The following is a 13,594-nucleotide window of genomic DNA, read 5'->3' as shown; positions in this document are numbered from 1 at the left end:
ACACTGCTCCGATTGCTGATTGATCCGCCTTTCGAGAAAAAGATGCACATGATTTATTCATAAGGGTGAGGGTAAGGGCAGCTCCTCTGGGTTATTTTTCTAGTTCCAGCTGTTACACTGTGCCAAAAAAAAGTTTTGGTAAAAGAATGAGGATTTAAACTCCAACTGCACCAGAGTTTACATGTGCCAAAAAGATCAAAAGCACTTTTTATGTAGAAAAAACAGATACCGGAAATGAATACGACTACATAAATTATTACAGTATAATACATTATATCAAATATATGACAGCTAAATAACATTTCCCATATGAAAAGCTGAAAATCATTTTTTTCCCATTTGGATTGCTAAATATCAAAAACATTTAATTTTCAAGAACAAAGCCATTTCATTTCAATCAAGTTGGGAATGTTCCGAGCTCTAGTTTTAGAATTGTGCAGCGTCTTGGCAGGAATACAAACTGTGTTTCTCATCTGCTTTTTGATTTTCTGGTTGCTCAGCTGAACAATATTGTTTCACCAGCCTTTGGTGAGCGCCTTCCCTGATCACGCTCATTTGTACCTGCTACAGTGTTTGATTTTCATATTCAAAATGTCAGATGCTGCGTCAGTTGCAAAACAGCTCTTTCAAAGACAGCAATTCCAATGACCTGTGTGTCGGATGGAACACGGTGAAGGCACTTCTTGTTCCAGCCCAACATTCTAATGTGGATTCAGTTACAAATGTAAATTCACTTTAGTACAACATTCAGTAGATGTTTATTATAAAAGGTTAAATTCCAAGATAAGCAGGTCTGGGCAGCAACGTTTGACATGACGATCAGTCAGAGGAGGAAAACATTACACACCCATTGGACCTTCGTTCAGATGAGACACAAACTCAGATTGTTCAATGATTATAAATTTATAGAAAATGATCAGTAACACCGAATCAACTTTATGTTTGAATCTATCACCAAAGGTGTATCAGGACTAAAAATTTGTAAAGCTGGATTAATGGCTCATGCTCTACTATAACTTGTGAATGTACAAGTTTACAGTAAAAGTCTTCTCAATAAACTGCAGCCGTGAAGCCATGTACGATAAACTATGTTGAAAACTTTTACCAATCTTCACTCAATCAGTGTTGAGTGACATAAATTGACATAAACTGAATGCAGTGATTATTTAGCTTCCATGGGAGGTATTGATGAGACAGGGTAAGCACTCTGGGGGGTGCACAGCAGGGGGTCTGTGCAGGTTAATAACCATGCTGACATCCATTGATGCAGGAGTATTAACCACCATCACCATTGCCTTCTCAAATTCAGCATATTAAAGGAAAAAGCCAAACTTCCTGCCAGGTTGGAGATTAAACTGAAATTCTATTCAGGCATGAGGGTTTATAGAGGGGCAGAGCTGATAAGAAAAGTGTCCACGCTGAACATTTAATGAGCTCCACAGTCGCGAGTGGCCCAAAGAGGCAGTTACCTTTGGAAATGCCACCATCCACTATCGCTCCCTCTCAGTAGGACCTGACATTTCTCCCAAATGCGCCATTCACGGCCAGTCAAATGCTGCTGGATTTTACCGAACTGGACGGAAACTGAACACTCGTCCGTGATGCTAAAATGGGGAAATGTGTGTTTCAGAATCTGGTGTTAATAATAAGTGTGAAATGGTTCCGTTCAAGTGAATGTTGCCCAAGTTGTGCTTGCTTAAAATTCTGTCCAGGCAGCCATTTTCTGCATAAAATAGATCAATAACTGGACCAGATGGTTAATATGGGTCACGTTATTGATTCCAAGAGCATTAATAAACCTTCTGAGGAGGATTATTTTCTCTTTCAAAGCAATTTTAAGTGACTTTGCAAAAGGAGTGTTTTTTAGTAAAAGTATTGAAACTGAAAACCGAGTTTACCAGATTAACATATTGCTTGTTTCGAGAGGAACATTTTTCACACGTCGGTCTGTCAAGTCGAAACTCTGTTAGTTTTGGTAAGTGGCATAAAATCACTCCAGTGCCTCAGAACACTGGTGCAAGACAATCAGTGTGTGTGTGTGTGTGTGTGTGTGTGTGTGCGTGCGTGCGTGTGTGTGTGTAAGCACCCATGGGCTGAAAGCAAGATGGAAGCACCAACATTATCCACCACTAATAAACATTAATTATCTTTTGGAGTATTGAAAGATTTTTATCATCATGTCAATCTCACGTCAGGTCTGAGATAAAAAGCCAGGAAAGTGCACAGTGATTAAAAATTAATTAAAATATAAAAAAACTTTGAGATATGAAACTTTCTGAATGTCATTTGATGTTTATACCTCCCCATATTTATATACAGCAATCACCGCCTGGCTCTTGTGACTCCAGGTGCTTAAAAAAGACATTTACAACCTGCAGTTGAGGTGTTGATTTACTCACTCGCTTGGTGAAAAGCAAATGAAAAAATAGAGCACGATGTAATAAACATGGAGGTGTAAATGAGCAGGTGGAGATGCAGTAGTGGGAGCAAAAAACCTCTGGAGTCCAGAAAGCAGCAGCTGTTGCATTTTTTACTGCAGCCGTGTGAATCTTTCATTTGTTTTCTGTTTACACACGGATGGCAGGTAACCAGCGGTCCTTCCTCCAACGGCACGTGAATGCTGCCGAGGGACGGTGGAAGGTGAATAAAAACACACCTCGTCTATTACGTTCTTATCTCTGCCTGTCCTTTAAACCTTGGGCTTCCTTACTTTTCTTAACAAAAGCGTTAGAGACTCGGAGCAAAGTGCTCAAAGTTATCCGAGGTTCAGTCACAAAGACTGTTTCCTGTCAGTCATTTAACAACTGCGAGCATTTCTGGTGCTGCAATGGGAACTCTGTGTTCTGGACCACAATCAAAGAACAAAAGAAAATGAAAGAAAACTGCTGCCCCAAATGGGAAAATTCCAATCAAAAATTGAGCGGCACAGCCAAAAATCTGGTTCGGCAATCAAACATGCAAGGATGGAAGTGGGCGGCAGAAACCACAAATGGACCCAAGGATTCCCTCAGAGTTTATATGACTAGTGATATCACCATCACACACCCCCACCCCCACCCAACACACACACACACCTCTGAAGAAACATTACATGCATCATTTAGAGGCCACAAATCGAGTGACTCGACTGCAGCAGAGAGCATTATTTTCCCCCTTGATCTAATTATTGTTGGCAGCTGTGGTGCAACAATAACACTGGATTTACACATTAGAAGCTGAGCGTTTATTTTGAGGCTTTACACTTTCTATACAATTTCCCCTGCCGCTGAAACAAAAGGGTTTTATTTGCACTTTTAATTTTCACGACACCGAGTTTCTGAGGAAAAGGCAATATCATAACCTTGTCTCAAATCCCATCAAAATGATTTTCAAAGGTTATTATGCTGGTTGACCTGCTGTCTGTACCCGACAACTGTATGCATGGCAAGATCCTCAGCAATCTGGAAGGTAAATAAATAATGAGGCACACTTGCAGTCTTGGGGCATGATGCAATGAAAAATAAATTCACAAAAGGCTGAAATGTGAGTAAAATGTAGTAAACTTCCCAGACTCTGTGACAGCCTGAATAATTCATGATCTGTTCATGACTCCTGCTGTAAACACAGGCTGTGTGCAGGCATTTAATGCTTCCTCCATTTGGTTGTAAAACGGTGTTAAAAGATGTTTTGCAATAATTGAGGTCATAAACAGCAGCTGCTCAAAAAAGAAAGGAATAAAATATTAAAAATGGCAAAGAGATCGCATTACACCAGGTTTAAGCACGGAGAACCTTTGAATATTAAAAATATTCCAACAGCAGTGAACTAATCACCACATTTTCGGAAATAGTCAAGAAAAAAAGTCCCTGACCGCAGACGACCGTGTAATTAGAGGGACTGTCAGTCAGGCTTTATATCTCTATCTTATCAGTGCATGTTGGAAACTTGGAATAAAACCCGACTCAGCTCAGAGGTGTTTACGTCCATCCGGGGATGATGCTGGATGGGAAAAACGTCTTGTAAATGTAGCCAATGAAATCGGCCTTCTGGCCGTATATGGGAGGTGGAGGCCGGGATATCCTGTCGGACCGGAGACCCGCGCGTAAAAGCAAATTTCACCCATTGTGCCGGGGGAGGGAGGAGGAGAGGGGAGTGTTAATCCACACATACCAGGGGAGCTTCAAACTTTAGAAAAAGTTTCCAACACGTCGTCCAGACATGCTTCTTCCAGAGTCTGATGACGAGTTAGAGGATTTTCTGTCGGGGTCGGAGATCCAGAGCAGCAGCGATGGCGAGAGCGGCACCGATCTGTGAGTATTATCCGGCTCATTTCAGACGCGAAGATTGAAGTTTTTAACGCAGCAGGACGCATCGTGGCAGACGAACAAAGCGAGCAGGTAAAGCCCGAGAGGTGATCGGCTTGGCTGGCCACAACAATCCCAATGAGGCGGCGCGCAGGAGAAACGGAGCGAAAATCCCGAAAACAAAGTTTCTCTTATCGGAAGTTGGTAAAACATGCAGACTGTTGCACAAAACTCGGCCACTGATGCACTTGTGCGTTTGAGGAAGTTATTCACTTCATTAGCATTTAGCACGTTTGACAACAATTGTGGAAAGTTATTCAGAATTCCATTTTGGCTAAACTTGATTTCCATCAGTTTGGATGTGTGCAGGAGCATTGTTGCATACGAGATTCCCTTCGGAATTTGAATTATTGGGGGTAAACAGCGACTTGGAGGTGCTTATGGTCCACAGACTATGTTTTTAATCATACGGTATGCAAACAGATTTTATGTTGCCACGCTATAAGTATGTTTTGTATCCGCAACAGCTAATTGCTCCATGCTCACCGGGCTACATTGTGTCTTATGAATGCAGTGTAAAAAGGTCTGTTTGGGTGGTGGGGGATGGGTTGGGAGGGCTTCTCTATATTCTGCAAAGACAGTAGAGGGGGTGCCGTAAAGAGCTATCATCATTATCTTCTACTTTGGCAGATATCCTGTGTGCTCTTGCTGTTCCACATGTTTGAAGAATTTAACTATCCACATTATAACGTTAATTCCTGAAGTTGTGAGCTTCAAAATGACTGCAAATTCATCAAATCCCCTTAAATCCAGGCAGGAACTATAGCTTTTATGCAAGACTGGTGACTCGTTTTTTGTATCTTAATGCAGCATGTTAAATCCTTAATTATTTCCTTTATTTACAGGGAAGACACATCGTATGAGGACAGTTCTGAGGAGGAGTGGAATAGTTCTGCTACAAAGAGAGGAGCTGTTGGAAAACACCGCTGCTCTGATTCTGTGTCTCCCCTGTCGATGTCCTTGAGATCCCCATCCAAGAGGAAGGAAGAGCGATGCATGCGTTGTCCGGGCCCCCCCAGCAAGAGGATCAGCAATGCTTCCATGCCCCCAAAAGTGAGCTCCTCCCTACAAGCTGTTGGGGTGTTTTCCAGTGGAGAGAAGCAAGCGGAGAAAGAGCTTGCAAGGAATGAACCAGATGCAGACCGATGGCACGACGTGGATGAGGAAGATTTCGAGCCACCCCAACCACGGTTCCGCCCAGAGAGAGTCCCCGGGCCACAGCTGAACAGAACTGCAAATTACACGCCACTCGAACTATTCCAACTTTTCTTTTCTACAACGGTGATCGACAACTTGGTCAAGCACACCAATGCTAATGGGAAAAAGAAACGACAAGCCCAGCAGAAGCACTGGCACACCGTCACAAGAGAGGATATGTACTCTTTTCTCTCCCTCGTGCTCTACATGGGGATGGTACCACTAAAAGCAATGACAGATTTCTGGAAAGGATCAAAGCTGTATCGCCTGCCGTTCCCTTCCTCTGTCATGCCTAGCAACCGCTTCCTAGCTATCTCCCGTTCTCTTCACATAAACGACCCAGCAGTTGAAACCGCCAATGACCTGAAGAAAGGCACGCCAGGGTATGACAAACTGTGTCGAATAAAACCCCTGTATGAGCAGATTTTGGCAGCCTGCTACACCTTTTTTCATCCCTACCAGCACATCTCGGTGGACGAGCGGATGGTGGCGACTAAAGCGAGGATTGGCTTGAAGCGGTACGTCCGAAACAAGCCCACCAAATGGGGCATTAAGCTATATGTTTTGGCCGATTCGTCGTGCGGCTACACCCTCAACTTTTTTGTGGATGCGGGAAAAGATCCTGAACCCACGGGGAAAGGGCGGAGCTATGATATCGTCATGAGGATTTTGAATGTTCCCTTCCTGGGCAAAGGATACAAGCTTTATATGGACAACTTTTACACCAGTCCCGCTTTGTTTCGCGATCTGCTCTCCAGAAAAATCTGGGCTTGTGGTACCCTGCGTCCTAACATGGCCGGATACCCCAAAAAGAAAGGAAATGATATGACGGACAAAACACCAAGGGGGACGATTCGGTGGATAAGACAGGGGGAGCTATTGTTTGTTAAGTGGTTTGATGCCCGGCAGGTAAACATGTGTTCCACCATGCACAAAGCGTACAGCAATGACACAGCGATGCGCAAAGTGAAAAATGCAAAAGGAGAATGGACAGTGAAAAGAGTGCCTATTCCAGGCTGCATCAAAGATTACAACCAGCACATGGGGGGTGTGGACTTATCAGATGCACTCATTTCCTACTACAATGTCCTCCATAAAACCCTGAAATGGTACAAAACCCTGTTTTATCACTTTGTGGACATAGCTACTGTTAATGCCTTCATCCTTCACAAGGAAATGTGCAAACTGCAGGACCGGCCTGAACTGAAACAGAAAGCCTTTAGAGAGCAACTAATCCTGTCCCTGGCCGGGATTGGGTCCACGCCACGGCGCTCGGCTCCTCAAAACCACCCTGGTTTAGCTGTCGCAGCACCAGCGGCTCCCTCATCCTCCCAGGTCCCGGACACCACGCCCCCCACCGCACCCGCTTCCAGTCACCTGCCGGCTTACTTCGTCGAACACATGAACGACGTGACCCCCAGGTTCCGAGCGACTCTTGGCAGGAGGACGTGTGTTTTATGCAAAAGAAAGTCGCCGGTCTATTGCAGCACCTGTAAAAAGACGCTGTGTTTTACATCTTTGAGAAACTGCTACCGTGACTGGCACAGAAGCAACAGTATATGTACATAAGTAGGTAGATTGAAATGCTTCTTCTGAGCATTCAAGGAGGGTGTTTTTACATCCGGTGCTGATCTGATGAATTTTCCTTTACTTTTGTGCCCCTGATATAGGTAGCAACAGATTTTATTACATGGTAACTTGTCTCTAATGTGCTCAAGCTACTGTAGCCCCTGAGTGCAGACATGGTTCCAGGATCAACCAAAGTGATGTTGTTGGAACTCCACTCATTGAGTGAGTGGAATGGCTCCAGTGGCAGAAGCACAATCCTCACATGCTGCTAATGCACCCTGAAGAGTAGATATTGGGGTGAACAGCTGCTTGTGTTTTCATGCAAAATGAATAAAAGCTTAGTAGCAAAGAAAGATGGGGAAGGTAGAAAAATCCGACTCTTCTAACGTTGCCATAATGGCAATGAGTTTTCATATTTTATTGGAAACCAGGCTGAAGAGAAGATCCATGGAAATATTTCCAAGATTTTAGTCTGCGCTCGTATTAGTTTATTTTAAAATCTCAATGTGAAATTGGAACTAATGGAACTATTATCGGAACTATTTTCTTGACGCACCTAACTGGAAAAATATATACCTCGCATCAACATTCCAGCCATCTACAACTGGTGAAGTTGAAGCCAACACGAGCAGTTTCCATATTTAGTGTTGGAAGGACACCAGGCAGGTTGAATGCTTAGTAAACTACTGATGTTTGAAATTATTTAACTCAACAGCAGAAGAAAATGCAACTGCTCTGTTCTGTGTTCTCTCTGGATCTGATTCCCTCCACCCTCCAAACGGAGGCTTGGACATCGACTAAGAGCACGTCAGGGATCGTCCGATCCGACCCAAGTGCACAGATTTACTGGATTAGGTTGCTTGTCAGGTCCTCCTTCTCGATCTTCTCCGATGGTTGAGGCTTCATTCATACAAACTGCAATAATAGTGTGTTTTTTCTACATTATATTTTTGACACTAGTATCTTTCTTACTGCTGATCTTTATTTAAAGAACTAAAACTACTGTAGTATTCTGTGGCCTTAATGTTGGACCTTTTTATATAATTAAAAGGAATTTGTTGCAGCTGTTATTCCCGAAACTGGATTACTGAACTGTCACAGTCTTGCAAATTAACCTCAGTGTTTTTAGTTTTTTGTATTTCAATCTAATTTGGGAAGTTTGGGCTTGTTGAAGCTTAATAAAGTTTTTACCCAACAAATGTGTAAACTCTTAATTTTGGGAGGGTTAGGCAGTTTGACTAATAGACTGCACAGTTAAGCTCGTAATTGGTGCTGGTTATTAATGATTTGTTGTTGTATTGAAGTACACAAGATATTAAACAAAGTAACTATTTAGACACAAAGATCAGACTGGGGAAAGAGCTGAAGGTTTTTCCAACATTTTCAATGTGCTGCTCGCTGTCAAATTCTCAAGCCTTGGTATTAGCATAGCAATTTGAATTAATGCATGTAGTAAAGTATTATAATTTTATTTCGTTGCAATGGATAAGAGACATAAATGAATGGCAGTGATTACTGATGATTATTATTATATTATAGTTGCTGTTGTGTGCATAAGATGAGGTAAATATAAAATGTCTGACGCCATGAAAAACTAATCCACAATTAAGAACAAGAAAGAAGCAGGAAAATAGCAATATTTGTGAGAGTGTTGTAGCAAATACTTGCTTTTATACGACGCCACCCAGAAGCAACCATCCTTCACCCCGCTGCTGTTCACTTTTGTTTGAAATGCCTTCGTAGAGGGTGTGTTAAGTGTGTGTTGTGCGGGTGGACAGCCGCATTCACACACTGTTAATGTCTATAGTAAGTAAATGCTGTTTACTGTATTTGAGTGGATGAATGATGATCGCTGTTGAATTCATTTAACACTTAACTGAGGTGTCAGGGTTCTGAGAACAAGCCAGGCGTCTTCAGGCTGACAACCAGCACTCGGGAGCTGCTAACAGGGCTTGAGTGTGTCCCTTTATTACGTTATGTGTTAGCACAATTCATATATGTCTACATACATCTGATATGTACTGGTACATCTGAATGTACATCTCAAGGACATACATGAGAAGGCAGTCGCTGCACTTGATCAGCACGTTATCAAAGGAATTTGGGGTTTATGAACATACAAAAAAAAAGGGCAAGGGAATGGTACAGTGGGGATTTGCAGCGTGGATAAATATAGCTTATATGAATATGTAAAATATACATGAGAGCGTATCCAGGATACCGTACACAGTAATGAGGGTAACTGACATACAGTGACCCAAAACCAAAATACAGTCGAGACGGTCTTGTCCATGCAAACGATGCGCTGGACATTTAGCTGACAAATAAGACAAAGGTGTGTTTGTCGAGGCCGGGAGAGTGTGGCAAAGCAGGGATGAAGTGGAAAAAGAAGACTGAACTGATCCCCCTCTGGTCCGACGGAGGCTGAACGTGAGGAGCCAGGTGGCAGCTGCAGAGCTGCTCTGCCTGCGATTAATTGCCTGATAGCCACCTTCACAGAGCCTGTCTGGATAAAGCGGCCTCTCAGGTGGGGCGATGTGATGTGAAAATGCCTCTGTGATTATAAACCTTGTGTCTACAGATAAGAGAGTGTTTAACCTTCTGCCAGTCACAGCAGCACGATTTGGATTCCCACTCTAAAATGCTAAATTGGGGCCAAATGTGTGCTGCAGCTCATATTTCTGTCCTGCCAACACAATAGCAAAAGTTTGTCTCCTTTTTGCAATGTACAGACAAGTTAAGCAATTTGTCTCTGTGACAAAAATCAATGTCTGCAGCCTGTTAGCGTCACCTTGTTTCTCCACCATTTTCAGTTGAGAAAACAAGTTTACTTTCACTCAAAGAACATTCCAAGTTGTACCACTGAGTCCAGTTGCAGGAGTTGCTCAACATATGGCCATCATCTCAGAGCATGATCTGTATCTGTAAGAATCCATTTGGACCTGATAGTTATAGTTTCATAAGTTCATTAGGGACATTTAGAACTGTTTGTTGTTTCTTGATAGACTCCTGGTCTAGGTCTAGTCCAGAGCAGCTCTGGCGTTTTCTTTTTCACAAATGTTTTTCACTGAAATTCACCAAGAACCTGAGATACAGTGGAATCAAAAGGATGAGAAGGAACATTTAAAGAAGTATGTCAACGGCTTCTCTGAAGCTAATCCCACCCGCCCATAAACCCAACCACTTGAGGTGTGACCCTCACTTGGACAAAGTGCTTTCTCCTGCGCATTTGCAGCAGTTTTTTGGTGTGTCCCATCTACAGGTCGAAAACATTCTTTCCGTGACTGAGGCCGAGCCCGCAGGACCACCATGTCCTGATAGGAGAGTATTTTTGGTGGTTATCTCACATTTTAGCAGAAGATCTTTCAAAGTTCAGCAAAAACCAACATCTTCTCCACTCACAGCATCACTGTCCGTGCCAATCTGATTGTTGACCAATCTCTGATGTTCCAGCAGGAAGCAGATGCTGAACTCCCACTATGTGCCCTGCCATTGTGGTAAATGGTGTTGTGTCGACGCCCTGCTGCTGCACTCTGACGGGCAAAAGCCCGATCACATCATTACACACCATTACGGTTGTAAATGGAGTCAACAGCTTCCTAACAGAGGATACCCTCTCTGTGGTCTGACTCATTAATCGGCCTAACGTGAATAACCCAGGGCTCAATTTTCTAGTCGCTCAGCCGTGTCGGTGTGTCACAGTCGCGACTTATGCAGTGTTGCTGAAGCGTGTTGGAGGATAAAGGTAGAACAATTTGCCTCTGCGTAGTTAAGGTGTTTAATTATTTAATCAGTCATGTTGGTCATTTCTAAAACAACAGAGGGTTGCTGGGGTGAAATTAGCTTTCACCACAGTACACACAGTCATGTGATTAGATTATTTTATGCTTAATGGCAATGCAAGTTGAAAGCTTAAGTAAAAATGTTTAATTAATATTCATGAGTGCATTCAAATATATTATCACATCAGCAGGGGTGTCCAACACTCAGGTGGAGATCAATTCAGCACAAGCTTCATTAATTCCTGGGTGGGTTTGACCAATAACAGCAAGTCTGTTCTCACCTTCAACAGGCAGCCACCTGGATTAAGGCTACCACCGGGTCCATGAGGAAGGACAGCTCTAAAGTTTGCCAATTAAAGAGCACACCCAGATTTTCCAACAGGAATACAACCCCTGTTGGAAGGGGACACACACGGGCCAGTCTTGAGCAATACAAATCCCACACGAGGGTCCCCCCGAAAAAACAGATTAAAAGATTAAAAACTGCACCACCTGCTCTATATTAATTTCAGATCAGCCATCTGTTGGCTGGAAAAGCGATTGCTCAAAGGCTTCTGGCACATACAGGAAATGAGCAAATTTGTGTTTCTTCCCCTGTGATGGCTTTCCCATGACAACATGAAGCTCCCCTCAACATGGTTTGTCGATGATTTACAGTAAAAGCTGTTCTTTGTGCGCTTGCTCAATCAGTAACCAGAAACTGCAAGAGAAAAAATCATTGCAAATCTTGCAGATCATTTATTTTTAGGCCATAAAAAAGTCTTTAACCATCAGGTTCAATGTAATATATCAGATTATTTTTATGTTTATTCACTTCATTAATAATGTACTGGTTCGATAATGCGCTGCACAGGTAGGCGATTCCTTATTACTGAACAGTAAACATGTCGATACACTCAGAACTCCCAGAGGTGCCGCAGCTCTACTATTGTGTGGACAAAACAGCTGAAGCTGCAGTCCGACTGAGGCAGAAAGGAAAATGATTTCCCTCAATGATAAATGCTAACGGTGCTTCAGACGCACCTTTGCTTGTGTAAACCTTGAACACGTCTCTGACCTGAGCTGTTGTTAAAGGGATAAAGTAAACTATTCAAAGGCAACAACAGTTGACACGCTTTGGGCAACGGGTTGCAGAGAGCTTCTTTGTACTTTGAGCCTGTGCCGTACAGCAAGGACAGCTGGCAGATATTTTTCAGAAAGGAATCAAACCATCGCGCTGCTGTTGCTATTAAACTATTGAAAAGCTTTTGGAAGTGTGGCAGGGTTCAATTTGAAGTTGAATCCGTCTAAAACCATTCTGGGCTTTTAGTACACAGGCACCAGTGAGGGAGGACAACCATGCTGTAAATGAGAATGAAATGAGCATAAGTAGGAGCTATATGGTGCTGAAAAGGCACAGAAATAGACACCAATAGATTCACCTTCAACTGCGTACGAAACGCAATTAAATGTGCTAAACATCAACACAGCACACTAGACTGGAGGACTCGTATGGCTTCCCTGCAAGAAATGTGCTGTTTACTTAAGGAAGGTCTTGTTCAGTCAGGAAGATTATTTCCTAATGTGTGCTTTGGTTCGTTCGTTTGTCATTCATCTGGGCTTATCATTCATCATAAGTTCACATGGGTTAGGATAAGGGTTATGATGGGGACCAGGTATGAAATCTTAACAGAGTCACTAGAGTCGCGAGCTAGCTAACATTCTTTAGCAAGAGGAGCCTGAGCCTCTTCAAAGACCCCAAAAAAAGAAGTCAAAGTTCCAATACGTAATAAAGTTGATGTAATGTCCCTGATTTTCACGTGAATTTAGAATTTGAGCAGGGCATATAGGCAGGTCATGTTCTTAAATGACTGATGCATTTAATCACCATTACCAGAACATTCAGGGTGCGCACATCCTGAATTAGACAGACTGATGAAACCTACTACTCTTCAGTGCCTTTTGAAATATATTTTTTAAGGACAATGTCTAAAAGAAATTCCAGCTTTCGTGACACAGGTGAGGTAATCCACCAACAAGTAAATACATACATTCTCTATAATTTCGTTTCTGAACTGCAATGCACTATTGTTAAGGTGTGCACGTGCATCTCTGTCCATAGGGCCGAGGAGCTACAGTATGTGGAGGTGACGAATGTCCTCACAATCGTAATTGTGTCACCCTGAAGATTGGGATCATTTGTCATTGCGGGCTTTCCTGTAATTACCAGACTGGGATGACTAATAGAAGGAATGAGGATGAACATCTGTCAGTAAGCTGCAGCTTTACTTTCCAGCAACACAAAAGCAGCATCAATAAAAGGGCCTAAAGTGATCCCCATTTATGGACCAATTGACAGCTTAAAGATCATTCACAGACCAGAAAGTCTCAAGACACCCTCATCCTTGGAAACATGTCAACATGCTTAAATACCAAAGACCAGTAGGTTTAATGGCTGCAATCTCCCCATAGGGCATGGCAATAATGGCAATAATGGCAAAGATTTCAGGCTGTTCCGATGCAGAAACCAACAAATATGTTCAAAGTGAAAAAAGTGAATGGGGAGTGAATGCTCTCTGTGCTCTCCATTGACTTGGGGATCACACTTATCATAAGCTTCATGATAGCACAAAGCTACACTCATCTTGTATTACGAGAAGTAATCATGTTCAGGAGAGGTTGTGCCTGGAGCCAAGCGAGCCGGCACCAGTGTCCAATTGATGG

At 42.8% G+C, this 13,594-nt stretch overlaps 2 protein-coding genes across 3 annotated transcripts in view; one reads left to right on the top strand and one right to left on the bottom strand.

The window, feature by feature from the left end:
* LOC130517456 (protein kinase C-binding protein NELL1-like) overlaps positions 1 to 13,594 on the bottom strand; it is a 128,971-nt gene that overhangs the window by 54,248 nt on the left and 61,129 nt on the right. The window lies entirely within an intron of this gene.
* LOC130517468 (piggyBac transposable element-derived protein 4-like) lies at positions 3,927 to 8,302 on the top strand. Its single transcript, XM_057019376.1, has 2 exons — positions 3,927 to 4,289; positions 5,189 to 8,302. The coding sequence occupies exons 1-2, from the start codon at positions 4,198 to 4,200 to the stop codon at positions 7,107 to 7,109; spliced, it is 2,013 nt and encodes a 670-aa protein (XP_056875356.1). The 5' UTR covers positions 3,927 to 4,197; the 3' UTR covers positions 7,110 to 8,302.

The sequence above is a fragment of the Takifugu flavidus genome, chromosome 2 (genome assembly GCF_003711565.1).
Source record: "Takifugu flavidus isolate HTHZ2018 chromosome 2, ASM371156v2, whole genome shotgun sequence".
Taxonomy (NCBI): domain Eukaryota; kingdom Metazoa; phylum Chordata; class Actinopteri; order Tetraodontiformes; family Tetraodontidae; genus Takifugu; species Takifugu flavidus.
This window is presented reverse-complemented; position numbering and strand designations above follow the sequence as displayed.